This window comes from Carlito syrichta, unplaced genomic scaffold, assembly GCF_000164805.1.
Source record: "Carlito syrichta isolate Samal-C Ts95f unplaced genomic scaffold, Tarsius_syrichta-2.0.1 Scaffold311830, whole genome shotgun sequence".
Taxonomy (NCBI): domain Eukaryota; kingdom Metazoa; phylum Chordata; class Mammalia; order Primates; family Tarsiidae; genus Carlito; species Carlito syrichta.
Window position 1 is genome coordinate 791,662 of NW_007255926.1, and position 22,384 is coordinate 814,045.

Sequence of the window (22,384 nt, forward strand, 5' to 3'; positions counted from 1 at the left end):
ATGTATCAAAATAAAGTAATATATTTAGACACCCACAAAATTTTTGGTATTTTATTCAATTAAGAATCATGGGAAATTTTTTCCAATAAAGAGGAATCTTCTCATTGAACTACTCATGCTCATTTTAAGTAAAATTATATATAGTTGTATGATAAATTATCCAAAATGAAAAACAAGATATTTCAAACAACTACAGTGTTTTACACCTATTTTATTAATTAAAACATATCTACTTAAATATTTTATATCAAAGAAAGATGAGTTACAGCATATTAGATTAACAAAAGTGTTTAAGAAAAGGTTTACTTCTAAATAATTTGAGGTGTTTTTATGATTTCTGGGTCACCAATAAGGAAATTTCATACTTACAGATTTATACTGAATTTCCAAATAAAATCCTTTATGAAGTTCTATTTAATAAGTGACTGAGCTTTAAGATATTAAAATCTATACTAAGTAGATATTTCAAGCAAATAAAATATCCTAAATTAAAATTATATTCTTGAGTCAAAATAATCATAAATGATAACCCCAAGCCCTATGTGTTGCCTAACCAGATGAAATTTTAAAAATTTTATTAATCTTAATTGTAATTATTTCTACAGCACTATCTAAAAGTATAAATACTCATACCAAAAATATTTAATAAGAACTTCTTATAGCCAAAACACTTGCCAGACAAAATACTTACCCAATCATTGCTGACTCTTTAACTTCAGCCTCTGTGCCATTTATAACTGAGTCCTGATTTTTGTCATCTTCCCGGTCAGTGACATCACTTGAAAAACCCAACAAAGCTCGCACTCGTTTGGATTTCACATCTAGAATAGTATCTGTGTAACCGACTTCCTGGAGATACCTGTGTGAAGAGGATCCTTACAATCCAGCCATACTGGAATCAGCATTTTATAATTTAATGTGCAAATAAAAGTATTTCTTAAAATTCATCACCTGCATAAGACTCAACAGTACAGTACTATGCTAGTCAGACTTGTTAACAAATAATCTCCCAGCTGCAGATGGAGCTGTCTCTTGCAGTACCAGTCTCTACAGTCACTGAGAAAAATCAAAGAACTATACAATACACCATTCATTACATGTATCATAAGAAGAAGCTGTTTCTTAATGTATCTAATAGCACATTCTTTCCTTTAGGCAGAATTGGAGCAAGTTCACGCCAAGATTCTACCAAATTAGTATTTAATAATACTGATTCCAGTAATTTTTTTACATGTCTAACAAAAAGTGTCATGGATTAATTGTTTATGATCCAGAGAAAATGTTTTTAGCATATATGGTTTTCTCCGTGACATATAAGAAGACAGTATTTCCTGAATTACTTTTAATAGAAGGGAAGTTTCTATCCTGAAACTTCTCTAAAATAAGAATAAACTGCACTTAAATTGTGGGATGTGGGGTATGTCACACACGAGTGCATGTTACGAGAGGCAGTGACACTAAGAAAAGAGCAAAGGCTTTGTACTGAGTTAGATCTAGATCTTAGGCCAAGTTCTCCACTTACTAATTGTATATATAACTTTACTTCTCCTGAACTTTAGCCTTTGTAACCCTAAAACAGACATACCGAATACTGTGCCTGGCATACAGAAAACACTCAACACCTATTAACACCAAAGAAAGGCCAATAGTGGCATTGGCAGGACCATGAAAAAGGCAAATAAACATGACAGAAAAACATTAGGCATCAACTTGTAAGTAGGCACCAAGTCCACTGGATGAAAGAAAAAAATAGAAGTCAACAAGATAACCAGTTTAAGTTCAGTTTATTGCAAGATTTGGTCTTAATAGTTATTAGTGCAGAAAGAGATATCTCACAAACATATGTGATCAAAGGGAATAACAGGATGCTCATTTTTAAATCTCATCCAATATTTACAGAAAGGTCTCGATTAAAATTTGGATAGTAAATTCCCAACTTTCCTGAATTTAATCACTTGTCCTTGCAAACTATTGCAAAGGTGTTATGTTTTTCTATTCTTAAATAATACTTGATACATATCTCACTTTGGCAACAAAAGATGCATTACAAATACCTGTTTCAAAACTGCTCTTGTTACAGAGAACTTGGTTTTACTAAACAGTTACTTCCTCATTCACTGATAAAATGATATCTTTACTTTGAGGGATAGATTTTAGATCCTTTGATATTTTTGAAAATGTCTCCTAGATAGCTCATTATGAAATCATTTCTCATTTTTTAAAAAACCAGCATTTTTAAGAATGCTTATCCATTTAAAAAGGAAAATGCATAAGCCATATATAAGATCAAAGTAAGGACACTAATGAAAATTCACTTACTAAATATCAAGTACATTTTCATTTTCTTTTGTTGCGACTAAAAAACAGGTATGAGGAAACATTTTAATATTTTCTTCCAATAGTTAAAGGGAATGACTAGCATCTAACCGCTTTGGAAACCTTAGGTTTACATTACTCATAAACAATTCGTGAAGTCAAAACAAATGTAGACTTTTCATTTTCTCAAGACACAAATCTAAATGCCAGTTTCAAAGGAGGGCTGCAAGGACTAGGCACGGAGCTGGTGAGTAAGTCTGGTCTACCACTTGACATCAGAAGCTCAGTCCAGTTGTTTCCTCTTTATTATCTTAAATACATATTTTATAGGAGAAATAATATGTTGGGCAATATTTGGCAAATTTAGAAAATTCAAAAAGTTCTTTAATTTATTTAAAAGTTTAAAAACAACACAAAACTACATGTAAACATTGACTGAACTCATATTAAAACTTATGTACATTCATACATAAAAGATGCAAAAAAGAATAACTATAAGGTACATAATTATTTTAGCTATATAAATTCTACCACAGGGAAAAAGCATTTAATATGAAAAAGGAATAATAATTCAATTAAGCTTTTCACAGCAGCATATAATAAATAATATAAGATAAAAATTCTATTGAGTTTAAAGTACAAACTAAAAATAATTTCATGAAAATATGTTTCTTGTCTTTGACCATTTATGAGTTTAAACTTGGGATACTCACTGTCTAAGTAGTTGGCGACCTTGTTTCCACATTAACTGGCTATTTTGTTGTGGCTGCACCTCTGTTTCATTACCTTCATCTGGAAAACATTAAATAATTGTAAAACTGACTTGTTTTACATATTAGAGGGCAAGTTAATGCATTAAAAAAGTTCAATAGACATTTATAAGAATATGCAAAACTGCAGCTATAAGGTTGGTCTAGGACAATGTAATTTCTGCTTTTAACTCGAATTTCCATAACAAAACTCTAATATCGATTAGTTATTGCTACTGGATTCCCTCAGAGTAGTCATTTCCCTATCCTGACTAAGCCTGAGAATTTTTCCCCAAAACAAAGACCTATCCAACCAAGTCACACAAGGAGAGCCAAATAAAAGCATTACAAAGTAGCACATCAGAATCAGAACAAACGCGAAGGATGATGGTGGAAAAGTAAGTCAGTGTGACACAGAGCAGCTCTGTAAGGAGCAATCTCAGTCCAAATCTGTTTCCTTCACTAGCCATTATATAAAAACCCCAGGTGTTATTTTAATGACATTCTTTGACAGAAAACCTCCTAAGCATTTTAAAGCTTAAATTCATCACTAGGTAAAGGCAGAATCCTTTCAAGAAGGTGGTAGAACAAGAAGCGCTTTTCTTGCCGTTGCTTTACTAAACTCTGGCGTGGTCATGTGCTCTTTAAGCTATAGCTGCCACCATGTCTCCTAAGCTTTGACCCCCACTCCCTGCTACTTTGGGGAGGTGAACTTACACACACACACAAAAAGTACTTTCCTTATGAAATAAGTCTGGACTGAAGAATTTCCAAACTACACTGTGGCACAACTTTAATACAAAACAGGTCATACTTTTTTATCAGTCCTTGATCAAACTATAAGAAACATTGATCTTTACAAGATCTTATTCAAGAGATACAAGAAGACTCAAAAATTTTATTTCATGATATTTGAAGTTAAGCACTTACTATGTTCCAGAACTGTGTTAAAAACATTTCCATTATATCTTTTAATCCTTATACCTTCAAAAGACAGATGTTTAGCACCATTTTAAAGATGAGAAATGGAGGTCTAGAAAATAATTTTCAGGTTTGTTAGGTAGAAATGCAGTTGGAAGTTTTAAACTTCTTTCTGTTTCATTTCAGAGCCCCAGTAGATTCCTTTACATGCTATTACTACAGTGATAGGAAATAGAGAAAAATATGAATAAAATAATAACTAGATTGTGTTTATTTTTCTCTAAAACAACTAGAGTTCTGTGGAATTCCAAAGAAATAGGAGCAGAGTAGACTGAGGGGAAGGGAGAGAGGTAGAAAGTAAGGGAAATTAAATTAATAAGAAGTTGATTACTTTCGGATAACTTCAAAGAGGGTATACGTACAAAACCAAAACAAAGCAAAACAAAAAACAATGCCTCAAAACTAAGGGAAAACAATGCATCTTGTTTCAACTGACCCCCAAATTCAGGATCTGTGCATATAACACAGTATGTCCCAACATGTCCTCTTCTTAAGTCAAGCAAGTAACCTGTATTCGCCAGGTAAAAACATTTACACTGGCATTTCATGAACTTAAAAACTGCAGATGTGAAACAAAATTCTGAGATCATTTAATCTCCCATCAGAATAGGCCTCAATCCTCTCTATGCCTTACTCCAATATACCCCACTGCCTCTGCCTGCTTTGGCAGGTGGTGCTACTACAAAAGTGCAATCCATCCATTCAGTGTAACACTGCTCACAAGAACAAGCAATGAATGACTGATACTCACCAACATAAATAAACCACAAATACATTATGCTAAGTGAGATAAGCCAGAATCAAAAGACGGCATTCTGTAAGATTCTGGAATTTATATGACTTTCTGGAAAAGGCAAAACTACAGAAATGAAAAACAGACTAGTAGTTGCCAGAGGATTAGAGTGGGGAGGAAGCGGTTTGTGACAGTACTAAAAATGGTGGATTTTGCATACGTAAATTAAATCTTAATAAAACATAAATTAAGACATATCAAATAAGAGGGAAACCCCATCCTCTTTTTATTTTTATTTTTTAAAAAAGTGTTTCTTATACCAAGACAAAAATCTAACTCGCTGGGTAACGTTTGAGGCCTAAAAAAGAAATCCAAAGTCAAATAGCTCTTGTATTCCTTATCCAGGCTCGGCTTACAGTTATTTTTAAGATAAGTAGTCATCAACTATCCTATTCATTCTTGCCTTATCAAGTTCAAAAAGTGATATTATACAAAAGTGAGGATTTTAAAGTAGATAATAGTCGAATTTCTTGATGTTATTAAAAAGTATTTAACCATCATTTCCAGTCAAGTTGGAGTAATAGCCTAGATGTACCCTCCTGCTTAAACAACTGTAAAACAAAATAGATGGAAAAATTGTTTTCAAAACACTGAACATCAGGCAACAAAGGGCAGAGATATCTGAGAGAAGGGAAGCAAACAGATGACCCTCATAACTATGCGCGACACTGCCTTGACAGAGCCTCCAGAGCACAGCTCAGGGAGGAGGAACAAAAACAACTCCTGGAACAGCAATGGCTGAAAAGCTCCAAATTTCATGAAAACCATACACCCACAGATCCAAGAAACGTGAGAAATCCCAAGCATAAGAAACATATGGGGAGTGGTAACTGCCACAGCATATTTTAAGGAGGTTGTTTAGAACAAATGATAAAGAGAAAATTTTAAAAGCAGTCAGAGAAGCAGCTCATATTATATACAGAAGAACGAAGATAAGGATGAGTCAGATATCTCACCAGAAATAATGTCTGTGAGCTAAATAAAGGTTTTTTCAGACACAAAGTTGAAAACATTCATAACCAGCAGTCTCTATCTCAAGATATGTTAAAGGAAGACTTCAAGGCTGAAGGAAAGGATACCAAGTGGAAATACAGATCTACACAAAGGAATGATGGGCACAGGAGATATTTTTCTCATAGTATTGTTTCAATTTCTTTAAAAGACAATAAACTGCTGAAACAAAAATACTAACAATGCAACATGTGGTTTATAACATTCATAGAAGTAAAATATATGACAACAATAGCACAAAGGCTGGAAGAAGACAAATGAAACTACACTGTTCCAAGGTTCTCATTCTGTACACAAACTGGTATATTATCACTTGAAGACAGACTGTGATAAGCTAAAGATGTGCCCTGTAAACTCTAAAGCAACCCCTAAAATAATAAAGAGTTACTGCTAATAAGTCAGTAAAAGAGATAAAATGGAATCATAAAAAATACAAAAGAATGCTGAAAAAAGAGGAAAATAGAACAAAGCCCAGAGTGAACAAAAGGAAACCAACCACAAAGATGGAGTTAAACCTAACCATGTCAGTAACCATGATAAAGGTAGTGCTCTAAAACATCACAATTAAAAGGTAGAATTTGTCACATTGGATAAAAATATTCAACTTTCAATATGACTGGACTCGGTGGCTCAGCCTGTAAAGCCAGCACTTTGGGAGGCCGAGGCGAGTGGATTGCCTGGGCCCGCGGATTGGAGACCAGTCCAGGGAACTTGACAGGACCTCGGACCTCGTCTCTACAATAAATAAAAAAACTAGCTGGGCATGGCAGCACATGCCTATAGTTCTGGCTACTTGGAAGGCTGAGACAGAAGGATCTCAGGAGCCCAGCAGGTTGACACTGGGGTGGCTGTGAGTGTGCCACAGCACTCCAGCCTAGGCAACAGTGAGACTCCAACTCAAAATAATAAAATAAAATAACTATCTTGCTTCTTATATTAAATAGGAGAAACTGAATTATCAAAGAAAAATAGATTTCTAACACAGCCTGAGATAATATTCTCCTAAAGTAGAAATATGAATGTTTGGAAGAGGAACACAACAGAAAAAAGAATTAGAGAGGAAAAGAAAATTTTTGTGGAAAAATGTTTCAGAAAAATGTCTGGATTATCAGTCTAAGGAAAATACAGTAAGTGGATAAAAGAACAAAGAAAGAAAAAAATTCCTGCTTCTTTAAGGTTTGTGAACTTTGGACATACCACCTTCCAACATTCCTAGTCCTCATCATAATGTCCTTACTACTGTCATCTACAAATCCCTTGATAACTCTCCAAGCCTGGCTCACACACTTCCTTTGTAACCAGATTTCTACATCAACCTGAGTGAAACAAATATTCATGTAGGCCTCTCCACAATCACCACCCTCTCTAGCTGATCTAACTTAGTGTCATGAAGAACTGTTACAGGTGCAAACTCACTTTCTGAGCATATCCTTCAGGCTCAATTATTCCCAATTCACTAATTTTTGTTTTTGTTGTTTCCCCCCGCCCCCTAAGTTCATAGTTCTCTAATTTAGGTGAGGCCAGCACACTATCACCCTCAGGTAAAATCCAGTCTGCCACCCAGTTTTGTAAAGTTTTACTGGAACACAGACATGCTCATTCATCTATGCATTGTCTATGAATGCTTTCATGTGACAATGGCAGAGTAGAGTGGCTGCGACATAGAACATATGGCCTGGAAAACCCAAAATATTTACTATCTGGCCCTTTACAAAATAAGCCTACTTGCTTGCTCTAAACCAGAACCTCTTACATTTAACTTATTTCCTTTTGTGTTCACTTTGTTCTCCCAAGTTTTAGTTCATGACTTATCATTTCAACCATTCTTTTTTTCTTTTGAGTTGGAGTCTCACTCGGTCACCCAGGCTGCAGGGCAGTGGCATGCTCACAGCTACTACAGTCCCCACCTGCTAGGCTCAAGTTATCCTTCTGCCTCAGTCTTCCAAGTAGCTGGAATTACAGGCATGCACCACCATGCCTGGCTAATTTTTTGGTTTATTGTAATTGCCCAGGCTGATCTCAAACCCCTGGACTCAGACAGTCTTCTCACCTCTGCCTTCCAAAATGCTGGGATTACATGCGTAAGCCATTGCGCCCGGCCAGCACTTCAACCATTCAATGTTTACGTCTCTTGTCACTTCATGAATTGGACAAATTCATCTATTAACTATACTCATTCTCTCTGACTTTACCCAGGCTACCAAATGTGCTCATCAGTGCCTCTGCATACACTCATGATCACATCCTCAACTGGACCTTTCGCTGTTCTCAGGCCTACTACTCCCTTGCCAGCTTGTTCTCCTGTTCACCATCAGTATTTTAAACTTCCTCTACTTTTCTTAAACGTCTGATCCACTCTCAGCAGATAATCCTATTTCATACATAACATGAATATATAGGGACATTCTCTTAAATACCCACTATCAAACTGAAAACCCAAAGCTAAAGCTGTTGCCTAACTTCTACAATAAGACATACTCCTCCTGCCATTCTCCAACTATGTTCGGAATCCAGTCCCCATCACTTCTTCAGATACCTTCCCATTTTAGTATCTCTGCTCTTTTACTGTCTATCTTCCCTGTAAAAATTCAACAAGGCATTATTATTTCATTATCTGACAAGCATTATGTATTTAATATTTGAAAGATGACTGGATGGTTGGAAAGACAGATAGATGGAATGATGCTAGGTACTAACTAGGTGTTGTATACTACGAAAATAAATCTTAGAGTTAGGAATTATTCTCAGAATATCTCCTCCTCTAAGAAACACATCACTCTCATGCACATACACACACACACATACTTTCCTTGACCCTAAGTGTCCTTCCAGCTACTGCCCTCTCATTCCTCTCCTTCACCATCACAAACTAAACTTCCTGAAAGTTGACTACACTCAGTCTTTGTTCTGCCCTCACCTCTCTGCTGCACTGCTTGCAATAAAGTTCTCAGTAACCTGAGTGTCACTAAATCCTAGAGATGGTCTCCAGCCCTCTGGGAACCAAACCCTAGTGCTGAACAGTTGTTCCTCTGGAAACCTCTCTTCTCTTGGTTCCCACTCTCTTGTTTGTCCTTCTACATTAATGAAGTCCTCATCAATTTCCCTACCATGATTCTCTCCCTCTACCAGTCTTCCAAATGCTGCCATGCCTCATGACTCCATTTTATGTCCCTTCTTCAACTCCAGACTTTGAATGTCATCAATATACCACATGTTGATGCCTCTCAGGTATATGCATCTAACCCATCTAACCCATGACTTGAGCTCTATCTAGGTCCATATTTCCAATTGTCTACTAGTCATCTTTACTTGGTTACTCAAGAAACAAATCTAAACGTGAGCCTACCATTTTTCAAACCTGCTTCTGGTCTAGTTGTTTAAACTATAAATGTGGGTGTCATCTTTGACTTGTCATTTTTTTTCACTCCCTATATCCAAACAAGAACTGGTTCTTGGGCTCACTTCAGCAGCACATATACTAAAATTGGAATGATGCAGAGATTAGCATAAAATTACATTTACAAAAAATGTTCCTGCAGAATTTACTTCCTAAATATTTCCTGAACACGTCCTTGTTAAGGAAACCTTCTTCATTTGCCCAGGTGGCTGCAGTCCTCTGACTAGCCTCCCTGTCTCCAATTCTACTCCTCTCTCATTCACCTTCCATACTGCAGTGATCTAAGAGCAAATCTAATCACAAAACCCTAAGTAAGATCCTGCAATTTCTTTCTCATCACTCCTACAATATTCCTGAGTGTGAACTCCTCAACATGCTTTACCCCTGCCTAGCTCCCTAGCTGCGTCCTGAAACACTCCTTCCTCTCTCCCATGCCATCCAGGGATGTCATTTTTCACATGTGCTAGTCTCATCTCAGAAGCTTTGCTGCTAATACTCTGCTTTTCCCCCACCACCAGCAAATATTTAGTCAGTCTACTTTGGCTAATTTCTACTATCCTTCAGATATCAAAGTTAAACATCACTTCCTCTAGGATGCTTTTCTTGACCACTTAAGACTAGATTTGTGCTGCTGTGCTCAATAATACTTATTACTTCTCACTATACCTGCCATATTTTATTGTAAACACTTCTTTTACTGTCGATCTTCCCTGTGAAAATCCAACAAGGCATTATTATTTCATTATCTGACAAACATGTATTTAATATTTGTAAGATAACTGGATGGTTGGAAAGACATAGATGGAATGATAGTAGGTACTAACTAGGTATTGTATACTATGAAAATAAACCTTAGGGTTAAGAATTATTCTCAGAATATCTCCTAGTTTACAGAGCAGGAAAGGAGCAACCCCAGAGAAATTAAGTAATATAACAGGGATTTAAAGTGTCACAGAAGAGTCAAACTTAAACCTATCTGATTTTAAAGCCCAAGGTCTTTCTACTGAGCCATGCTGTTCACTTATAAACTTTTGTTTGTTTGTTTGTTTGTTTAAGAGAGACAGCTCACTCTGTCGCCCAGGTTGGAGTGCATTTGTGAACATTTTTTGTGTGTTGTTTAAGAGAGAGAGCTCACTCTGTTGCCCAGGCTGGAGTGCAGTGGCATGACCACAGCTCACTGAAGCCTCGAACTCTTGGCTCAAGCATTCCTTCCACTTCAGCCCCTTAATTAGCTGGGACTACAGGCATGAGACAGCACATCTGGTCAGTTTTTATTTCTTTTTTGTAGAGACAGGGTCTCACTATGTTGCCCAAAATGGTCTCGAACTCCTGGCCTCAAGTGATCCTCCTGCCTTGCCTCCCAAAGTGCTGGAAGTGCAGGTGGGAGCCATTGCACCTAATCATGTTACATATCACCACTAAGCCTTTTTAATCCTAAACTGATATCTAAGACTTAAGAAATGGAAACTTTTAAAAGTAATACTGATTAAAATAACTCCTCTGAATCAGACAATATATTTTAGGACAGCTTTTAACAAATAGCCTAGATTTTTAAATAATTTTTTTATTTTGAGATTTAAGCACCCCTCAGATTAAAAGGATTGACACCTCAATAAAAGAATAATTTCTTTTTTAAAAGAAGGTAAAAATACAACGATCAACTGGCATTGTTCTAAATCTCAAGAATTTAATATTCAGCTGAGTAAGCACATTAATATATTACTACATTGAACTAACCATAAAGTTGGCAGTACATTTAGAACTCATTTTGGCAAGATTTTTCATACACTGTCAAAATACAGAAGCAGTGACATAAAATGGGAAGAAAATAAATTCTGGAGTCAGAACTGGGTTCAGTTCCTTACTTAACAGTTGTGTGACTTTGGCCAAGTTTCTCCACTTCTCTGAGATTAAATTTATCATATGTAAAATGAAAATATCTTTACATTACCTTTACTGGGTAACTATTTTAAGAATTAAAGTTGATATATACATAAAAACCTTTAGCACAAGGTAGATATTTTTAAAAATCATACAAATGATTGTTAATATTTTCAGATATTTGATCAAGAAATTTAATCTGAAATTATTCCAAAAATACTCTTATCTAAACATGATGATAACATTTGAACAATTTTTCTCACTTTTCCTTTATACCCATGAATAAGTGAATTACATCTATATTCCTTATTATCTGATTACTTGTAAGTACTATTTTGTATCATTTGGTAGTATGAAGTGGAAAGTGGAAGAAGAAAAAAAAGAATAACACAAAAAGATAATAGATGTTTAGCTGTTAAAACATGTTCTGGTTATAGAAACTTCTATGGGTAAGAAAGTCCAAAATAGTTTTGCGTCTGAAACTGAAGAATTAGGCTTAGGGGATTAGGAATTCCCTGGAGCTCCAAGAAGAGATCTCTTACCTCCACAGTTCCTATCCTCTAAGGATTTCAAGGGCATGATGTACTCTGTACTGCACATCTCAAAGTTCCCATTAATGCTGGGCAGACCCAGCAAGACAAGGTTATGTTGGCATGTTACCCCATGAATTCTGATTCTTCCAGTAAGTGTAGAACATAAGCAGAAAATGAGGAACTAAAAGAAAGGGGAAGAGGGGGAAGGAAGGAAGGTGGTAGAAAACGATCTGAATGACACTAAAGGATTAGTGCCAAAAGACACGCAGGCCAGAAAAAAGTAATAATCAGAAATTAACTTACAATTACAAATGATGCTGCTACAAAATACTAGACATTCACTTATTTTCATCACTTAAATTTCCTTTAAAATTAGCTTACCAGAATCATAGCTTGGAGGCTTCATATCTCCCTGATTCAATTCGGTCCCATATTTCAATTTGTGGTATTTGGCTCTACAAAGAAATGAGAAAATACAAACCATCTTAAAATACATTTAAATAAACTTTAACATATGTAATAGTAGTAGTCATCAGTATTCAGTAATCCTGGCTGAACACTCTGAGAACTTTCAAAGGCTCATAGCCTTCCTCCAAGGTATCTAAGTCAAGATACAAAAGCATTTGCCTTTGATGTGGCTGTTCTTATACCATTGAGTGTCATGATAACAAAATTAAGGAATAAGTCTGGGAATCATAACTCTTCTTTCTATAAATTACAAATGATCCATTCTAGTTTCTTTAGTATTCAAACATTCTTGATGACTGCTATGGTTGAATTCTACCAGGAAAAGCAGTAGAAAAGGTTTGGATTTTGAAATAAAGCTGTAAATAAACTTCCCAAAATTGAGTTTTTTTCTTTTTTGAGTGAGAGTCTCACTTTGTTGCCCAGGCTGGAGTGCAGTGGCACAATTATGGCCACCACAGTTTCAACCTGCTAGGCTCAGACAATCCTTCCACCTCAACCTTCCAAGTAGCTGGATATACAGGTGCGTGCCACCACACCCAGCTAATTTTTTTATTTATAGTAGAGACGAGGTCTCACCAAGTTGCCCAGGTTGGTCTCGAACCCCTAGGCTCAGGTAATCCTCTTGCCTCTGCCTCCTAAAGTGCTGGGATTACAGGTGTGAGCCACCGCGCCTGACCTCAAAATTGAGCTTTTAAAAAAGAAAAGTCATCTGCAATAATCTGTGCCTTATCAGGTATAATAATTTGCGAAATATGCATTACAGTGAACAATCCAAGGGAGGAAACTCAGCCCAAATTATCAATGTAAAATAAGATATTCCAGGAGGAATGAACATTTTTTTCTTTTACTAGTCAAGATGTCTTTGTCTTTCACTCAGAAAGAACTGTGAATGGGAATATTGTCTATTTTCTTTTAAAAGTTAACCAAACGTTAATAAGACTTAACCAACTTAGGTTTAACCATCCGGGATCAGAAAAATAACCCAGATAAGGTAGAAATTTGAAAAGGGTTAACTAAAAATGGCCATACCTGTTTAATGTATTTCCCTATTTTTACTTGTTTGCTTCCCAAAACATTTAATGTGTTAAGACTGGGTTAATAACATAAACAACAAAAATCTGCCAGGCTCAGTGGCTCAAGCCTATAATCCCAGCACTTTGGGAAGTTGAGGTGAGAGGACTGCTTGAGCCCACAAGCTCAAGACACATTCAGCCTGGGCAACTTGGCAAGACCTCATTTCTACAATAAATCAAAAAATTAGCCAGGCGTAGTGGCACATGACTATAGTTCCAGTTACTTGGAAGGCTGAGGCGGAAGGATTGCCTGAGCCCAGAAGGTCAAGGCTGCAGTGAATGTGAGCAGGATGCCAACTGCACTCCAGACGGGGTGACAGAGTGAAACTCCAACTAAAAAAAACCAAACAAACCACCTAATTGAGACTTACTGTAGGTTTTTAAAAATAACTTAAATATAAAGGAAATGAACAATTATATATGTTCAAATGTGGAAAGTACTAGAATTATTCTGCAGTAACAACAGAAAAAAAAGGTGTATATAAAGGGGAATCTTAAAACACCTATGAAAACTAAAGGCAGTTCATGTCATAGTTCTTTTTTTTTTTTTAAATGAGTTAGAGTCTCACTCCGTCGCCCAGGCTGGAATGCAGTGACATGTTTACGGCCACCCCAACATTGACCTGCTGGGCTTCGGCAATCCCTCTGCCTCACCCTTCCAAGTAGCCAGAACTACAGGCATGTGCTACCACACCCAGCTAATTTTCTATTTATTGTAGAGATGAGAACTTGCCAACTTGCACAGGCTGGTCTCAAACCCGCAGCCTCAGGCAATCCACTCACCTCGGCTTCCCAAAGTGCTGGGATTATAGGTTGAGCCACTGAGCCCAGCCCATGTCATATTTCTTAAGGTAGGTGGTGGGTACATGAGTATTTTTTATATTCGTTGTTATATCATATATGTATGTATGTTTTGTAATAACATGTTTCCATTAAAAAGGAAAAAAGAATACTCATACGAACTAATCTCCAACCTTAAGTGAAAACTAAAAGGCACAAAATACTGTGTACGATATGCCTGCATACCTTACATACATTTTAAGAAAAGACATATATATATTCTATGCGTATGGTATATATATAATATGCACAGAATATTTCTGGAATAATATATATCAGTTAATACGATTTCCTTGGGAAGGAAAACTAGCAAACGGAAGCAAAAGGGAGACTATTTTTGTTGTTATTTGGTTAATTAACTATATGTGTGTGTATATATACATATGTATGTATTTTTAATTTTCTGTAAGTATGTTTGGTTCAAATTATTAGAATACATATTCCCATGTCTCTTAATCACAAAGATTTTATCACTGAACTAAATGTGCCCAAATCTTTTTAAATGTATTTGTACTAATGGTGATTATTAGAGGGTAAGATTTACAGACATTAATTTGACTTTCAGTTGCCAGAAAGTAAAACATTTCATACACAGGCAAAAGGTTCTTAAGTGTAAATGTCTACCTTTTACTTTTCCAAAAACATATTTCATTTGCCATAAGACAAAGTACTAATACCTCCTAGAAATCAAAGTAACAACCGAATATAACTAAGCTGAGGGCAGACAATGGTAAAGCTTTTAAAATAATAGTAGCAATAAAAGTTTATGGCATTTATATTTTTATATATATGCAAAAAAAGGCAAACACAAAATACTGCATTATAGTGCATTCTAGTGGTCTTAGGAAAAACTACAACAGAATTTACTAAAAAGGAAATAGAAAACAGTCTACAAAAATAAATGTAACAATAATAATACATTATTAATCAATATTTCATTAAAAATTAGACAAAGATGAAATATGTGCAGAACGGCTGTGTCTGCCATAAGCTATGACTTCTTTTTTTTTTTGAGTTGGAGTCTCACTCTGTTGCCCAGACTGGAGTGCAGTGGCTGCTGCCGGCCACCGCAGCCTCTACCTGCCGGGCTCCGGCTATCCTTCCGCCTCAGCCTTCCGAGTAGCTGGAATTACAGGCATGCGCTACCACGCCCAGCTAATTTTTTGATTTATTGTAGAAGTGAGGTCTCACTGCCCAGGCGGGTCTCGAACCCGCGGGCTCAGGCAATCCACTCACCTCAGCCTCCCAAAGGTGCGGGATTACAGGCTGAGCCACCAAGCCCTGCTAGCTATTGCTTCTTAAACCAAGCTCTCCCTTGGCTGGATTCAGTAGCTCAGTCTGTAATCCCAGCACTTTGGGAGGCTGAGGCGAGTAGATTGCCTGAGCCCACGGTTCCAGACCCACCCGGGCAACTTAGTGAGACCTTGTCTCTACAATAAAAAGCAAAAACTAGTCGGATGTGGTAGCACGCGCCTGTAGTTCTGGCTACTTAGAAGACTGAGGCGGAAGGATTGCTGGATACTGGCAGGTCGAGGCTGCAGTGGCCAGGAGTGTGCCACTGCCCTCCAGTCTGGGTGACAGAGTGAGACTCCAACGCAAAAAAAAAAAAAAAAAAGCCAGGCTCGGTGGCTCAGTCTGTAATCCCACGTTTTGGGAGGCTGAGGTGAGTGGACTGCTTGAGCCCGCGGGTTTGAGACCCACCTGGGCAACTTGACAAGACCTCATCTCTACAATAAATCAAAAAATCAGCCGGGCGTGGTAGCGCGCACCTGTAGTTCTTGGAAGGCAGAGGCGAAAGGATCACCGGAGCCCAGCAGGTCGAGGCTGCGGTGGCCGGTAGCGGCCATTGCACTCCAGTCTGGGTAACAGAGTGAAACTCCAACTCAAAAAAAAAGAAGGCTGAGGCGGAAGGATTGCTGGATACCAGCAGGTCGAGGCTGCAGTGACCAGGAGTGTGCCACTGCCCTCCAGTCTGGGTGACAGAGTGAGACTCCAACTCAAAAAAATAAAAAGCCGGGCTCGGTGGCTCAAGTCTGTAATCCCGCGCTTTGGGAGGCTGAGGTGAGTGGACTGCCTGAGCCGGCGGGTTCGAGACCCACCTGGGCAACTTGACAAGACCTCATCTCTACAATAAATCAAAAAATCAGCCGGGCGTGGTAGCGCGCACCTGTAGTTCTTGGAAGGCAGAGGCGAAAGGATCACCGGAGCCCAGCAGGTCGAGGCTGCGGTGGCCGGGAGCGGCCATTGCACTCCAGTCTGGGTAACAGAGTGAGACTCCAACTCAAAAAAAAAGAAGGCTGAGGCGGAAGGATTGCTGGATACCAGCAGGTCGAGGCTGCAGTGACCAGGAGTGTGCCACTGCCCTCCAGTCTGGGTGACAGAGTGAGACTCCAACTCAAAAAAAAAAAAAAAGCCGGGCTCGGTGGCTCAAGTCTGTAATCCCGCGCTTTGGGAGGCTGAGGTGAGTGGACTGCCTGAGCCGGCGGGTTCGAGACCCACCTGGGCAACTTGGCAAGACCTCATCTCTACAATAAATAAAAAATTAGCCGGGCGTGGTAGCACACGCCTGTAGTTCCAGCTACTTGAAGGCTGAGGCAGAACGATCGCTGGAGCCCAGCAGGTCGAGGCTGCGGTGGCCAGGAGGGGCCACTGCACTCCAGTCTGGGCGACAAAGTGAGACTCCAACTCAAAAAAGAAAACAAACAAAAAACCAAGCTCTCCCTATTAATGGTTAAATTTGGTAACAAATATTTTTCTCACAGAAACTTGCTCAAGCTTAAAAGCATTCTTTTTGAAGCCAATATGTGAAAATACCTTCTCACTCATATTGTATCCCAATGTTTTAACACTTCAGCTCACTGTTACTAATCTTTCTTGTTCACTATTGCTTTTCTGTCTATTTCTGACTAGAAGACAAATAAACAGATCTCATGTCTAATAACTCCATATTTAATACATAGCTAAGTCTCCCTAAATGGCTATAAATTTACTTTAAAAGAGCAATAAAATTGTTCAACAATTATGATACACTAAAGAAGTCTCATCCAATTTTGTTCCAAAGCCTACTACTATACATATTGTGCCAGGAATATAACATAGCACCCCACTCACATCTTAAATGTTGATGTTAAAGATAATTTAGTTAATTTCAATGAACTATTTTTTTTTTTTTTTGAGTTGTCATCTCACTCTGTTGCCCAGGCTCAAGTGCAGTGGCATACTCACGGCCACTGCAGCCTGGACCTACTGGGGTCAGGCAATCCTTCTACTTCAGCCTTCCTACAGGTACGTGCCACCATGTCCAGCTAATTTTTTGATTTAGTGTCGAGACAAGGCTGGTCTTGAACCCCAGGCTCAGGCAATCTTCTCGTTTTGGTCCCCAAAGTGCTGGGATTATAGTAAATGAACAATAATTAAATTCTTATGATGTGCAAGGCACTGGCTGGCTGCTGGGAATAACCTAGTTTGGGCCAGGTGCAGTAGCTCACACCTGTAATGGCAGCAAATTAGGAGGCTGGGGTAGGAGGATTGCTTGAGGCCAGGAGTTCAAAACCAGCCTGAGCAACATAGCAAGACCCTGTCTCTAAAAAACAACAACAATAACAAAAAGCCTACAGTTTGCAGTCAGGTTAGGGTGAAGGGCACGGGCATGCCTAAGAGACAGGAATATAAATAACTGGAACACACTGTGGTAAGAGCTGTAAGGGATATATCGAGTGTTACAAGAATGTAGATAAGGGATTATCTAAGTCTGTCAAAGTTGGTGTCAAAGAAAGCTACTGAAAAGAAGATAACAGCTAAAGATTCTAGCTAAATCTCAAAAACCTAGTAGGAGTTTTCCAGTCAGAGTATTTCGGTCAGAAGGAATATCTAAAGGTGAGAGAAAAACAAAAAAAATACACAGTAGGCCAAAAAACAGCAAACAGTAGTATCCAAAAGGTCTGAAGCTATGGAAGGAATGGAGTCAGAGAAGGGATAGAAAGGGCCTGGTCACAAAGGATTTTACAAAGAAGAACTTAGAAATTAGCCAGATATTTTTAAGCAAGAATACAACAGGATTATCATATTTATGTTTCAGAAAACGAATCCTATGGGCATGGAAAATGAATTAGAATATGGAAATACTAAATGTAAGGTGAACAGTTGGATTACTAAAGTAGTATAGTTTGTTTTAAAAGGTGACAGTGAATAGAGAGAAATGGGAGAATGGGAGAAATGTTTCAGAACCATATTTTATAGGTGAGGTTCCTCAATACAGATATTTCCAAATAAGTCTCAGATTATACACTGTGTATTCTTGAAAAATTGAATTAAAAATTGCTCATCTTATAAATTTTATCAAACATTAAGGAATATTTTGAAAAATTTACTATTAGGTGAGTAATCCCTCTGTAATGTTAAAGATCTCATTCTATTTAATTTTGAATCTTAAAGTGAAACTGCTTTAAAAATCTGCAAAAATCATGCAAAGAAAATCATGTAAAACCGTGATCTTTACTTGGATGTTTACAGGTAAATTACAGAATGTCTGGTATTTGCTTTACAATAGATCAAAGTGAAAAAAGACTGACAAAAACATTAATTATTAAAACCTGTGTACAAATGATACTAGTATCTCTACATTTATGTTTCAGATTACACATCAGTGTAAGCGTGATCAAGCCAACATAGCAAGGTGTTGTTCACTGGTGAACTGGGGAAAAGGATAGACCATAGTTCCTGCAACTCTTCTATTAGCTTGAGATTATTTTAGAATAAAAAATTCGGGGGGCAGGTTGTTATTGTAGAGACGAGGGCTCACCAAGTTGCCTAGGCTGGTCTTGAACCCCTGGGCTTGGGCAATCCTCTTGCTTCCACCTCCCAAAGTGCTGGGATTACAGGTGTGAGCCACTGTGCCCAAAAGAAATTTTTTTTGGAAAACTTTCCATATTCTCTGTTATGTGCAAGATAAAAGTTTGAACTCCTTGGTTAGTCTCTCCATGATCTGACTCTTGCCCCCTCTAGCATTCTGTCAACAGTCTACTCACCATATACAACGATTACAAATTTCTAAACACAACAAACTGCTTTGTTCCATGCCAACATGTTCTCTCTACTTCCTGCATCTTGTCTGTCTAGCACCTTCTTATTTGATGCTGTTCAAGCTTCACATTCTCTAACTGTGCCCTCTTTTCTACTTCCAACTTCCACATGGTAATAACCATTCTGTTTTTTGTAATCTCACCGTACTCTTTACAGACTTCTACCACAGCACTTGTCAATCTTCACTGCTCTTTTGTGGCTTACAAGTCTGGATACACACACACACACACACACACACACACACACACACACACACACACACACACACACACACCATCCCTGGTTACTTTAGTATTTATATGTTTTAAGTCTCCTTTCTTATTAGTTAGCATAATGTACTGGTAAAGAACATGGGCTTCAGAATCACACAGAGTTGAATCTAAGCTCTACTACAGCTGTGCTACTCTATCCAAATTACTTAATTTTTAAGTCTCAGTGTCCAATACACAGTAGCTACTCAATAAATAGTTGCCATTTTAAAACACTTTGCACTCAAATGTCCCCTCTGAGAGGATACTGTAAATCTAGCAAACTACTTGGATGTCCCCTCACATGGGCTATAAAGAGACTGCTAGTGATCATACAGGACAAACTTATGCAGCGTAAATTTTTAAAAAATGTATGTTTCCTTGAAGTTTTCCATTCAAATTGCATGAAAAAGCAAATAAAAAGATGGAATATATACTGAGATATGATTGATCAGTTGAGAAGTGGTGTTCAGGAGCCACGAGTGCATCCTTACACATCATCTTCAAACAACAGACTGGAAAATAAATGACATATTATTAATGTGAAAGGAAGAGGACGAGACTTCACTGTCTGCTTGAATGGAAAAACATCAGGTGGAGGATGTCAAATAAACTGCTATTACACAACATGTATCAAAGAACCTGCAATGCATGTCGGTGACTGCTTCACACGTTACCCCACACTAGAAAAAGAAATAAAATTTTTATAAGGTTCTCAATGCCCAAAATTCTATTACAAGTCAAATATCATTACAATAAAATAACTGGTTCCAATGTTACACTATTAATGTGAAGTAATTCATGTTTCACTATTCCGTAAAAAAGTACAGTCAAATTGCTGGTAAGCGATTCATGAGATGACTCCAAGTGCAAAAGGTTAATATTATTATCTGCTCTCTTTGGTTAAGCCTACAATTTAGACAGTTTAAAATCTCAAATACTCCCAAAGCATGTGCTTTAAAAAATGTTTTTCTTTCCATCTCTCCAATACAGCTTTCAATCAAACTCTCAAGGTATGAAAAGAAATACCTATTCACTAAGAGGTCTATCTGTTTTCAATCTCTTGTGCCATTTAATGATCATATATAAAGGTGAACACAGGTTCTAATAAAGTTTTATCTATTTTTGATATGTATATATATCTATTTGTCTAATAACATCTAAATGCTTTGTTTTATGGTAGTTTTGCAAGCAGCCGACTCACCAACAAGCAAAAAAATAGCAAAATAGATAACTCTAAGACCACCTATCAGGTATTCAACTATCCAAAAACAGAACTGCCTCAGACCATCAACAAAAAAAATCCAAAGACTATCTATTAAAGCAAATAAACTTAACCCATAACTTTCAAAACTCTCGTTCATGACCTATTTTCCTTTACTTGTAACCTAAATTTGTTACTTGAGTATTTTAGACACTAGTAAAATAGAAAGGTAAGATTCGCTTCTGGAGAGATTGGAACAACTGATAGCAAAGGAACACAATACCAAAAAAAAACTCTACTGGATTGTCAACATGGTCTAATAAAGAATTTTTTTTCTTAAAAAATGAAGAGAATACATCAAATAGAATATCCGAAGACAGGAAAAAGGAGTAAGCATTATACAAATTTGCTTTACAATTCAAAAACTATTTCAACTTTAAAAAGAAAAGGGTATTGATAGTTCAGGAAGTACATGTTTCTTAAAAAAGGACAGGGTAGAATAAAAATAGTGAAATTGTTTAAAGCATACAAATCAGTTTATATATAGACCATTACTAAGCTAATAATAATAAAATTAATATATTACAACCATTCATAACAATGTTTACTACAGACCTTCCTGAATTTAAGAGTATACAGTATCAAAATGTGCAAATTTATTTTAGGAACAGAATACTATCTTTTATTTTATGGAATTACCTTTCCTGTTTAAGAGCATACTCCAACATTTTGATCCTCCTCACAAGATCCTTCTTCAAATTTTCTTGACCTTTCCTTTCCCCCTGAAGAAAGGCAATCTGGGCCTGAGTAAGGGAGAGAAAGACAAAATTCAGTTTAGAACAAATATACTTTTCTTAAAAAATTCAACTGAGGAAAGAATCTTTGAAAGTTAGAACAATTAGATGCAAAAATATTTCCTTTACATATCTGTCACAAAATATGTAAAAAAAACAACAACCACAAAACAGCATTGACTACGAGAAGGGAAAAAAAGGCTTAATTTAATAAAAAGGAGAGGGGGTGTCTCTATATGCATATTACTTCAGACAAGGGATTTTACAACTCTGTAATCCATGGCCTCTAAGAGCACAATCTACAACTACCAAGCTAAATGAAAGGTGTATAGTTTGCTAAAGTGCTGGTCTTTTATGCCATCCAGAGGATTTCTTTTTCATAAAACAGTGAAAGGGGAAAAGCAACATCAGTTATAAACCCCTTGCAAAAGCTTCAATTTGTATTTTATGAGAGATTCCTTGTCTTAAGTGACCTTATCCTAGACCTCTTCTACAAACAATAAATTACTCCCTTTTCTCGATCCCCACCCTTTGTATCACCCCTTTTAGGAAATGTAATACTCAGGAACAAAGAAAGCGGAAGTCGGAAAAGGAAAATCAGACACAATGGCCTCCTGCCCATTCCTGCTGCCCCAAAGAAATATTAAAACGCTACATTTTAACATAAAACAAACTGTAAACAACTTTTATTTTCAGTAAAGCAGAGGGGCAAGAAAGAGCTCTCTCCAAAATAACAAAAAAGACTTACAGAATGGAAATACTACCGTCCACTTAAGGAATTGAAACTATGTTACCAACACTAACTTGTTACAGTAACTCAGAATACCATAGAGTCAATAAGGGCCCTCAAGAATAGCTATTAATTTCACTTTTCTCACATGTACTACCACCCCTTCTATTATATTAACACACTAAGACAAAGAACAAGGTTATTTATATATCCACAATGCCTCCTATTTAAGTAAACAAGAACTTTACTTTTTTTTTTATTATGAAGTAAGAACTTTACATTTA

General features: G+C 37.0%; 1 protein-coding gene across 3 annotated transcripts in view; it reads right to left on the reverse strand.

Annotated features, from left to right (window-relative positions):
• The window catches only part of STRN (striatin), a 69,507-nt gene extending 48,127 nt beyond the window's left edge, over positions 1–21,380 (reverse strand). For all 3 annotated transcript variants that reach the window (XM_021718102.1, XM_021718101.1, XM_008069131.1), the window contains exons 1-4: positions 21,276–21,380; positions 12,043–12,116; positions 3,030–3,108; positions 692–859 (exon numbers count right to left, since the gene is read on the reverse strand). In XM_021718102.1, the coding sequence (XP_021573777.1) occupies positions 692–859; positions 3,030–3,108; positions 12,043–12,116; positions 21,276–21,304 (350 nt within the window). In that variant the 5' untranslated portion in view covers positions 21,305–21,380. The remainder of the gene's footprint in view (positions 1–691; positions 860–3,029; positions 3,109–12,042; positions 12,117–21,275) is intronic.
• Positions 21,381–22,384: the final 1,004 nt, after the last annotated feature.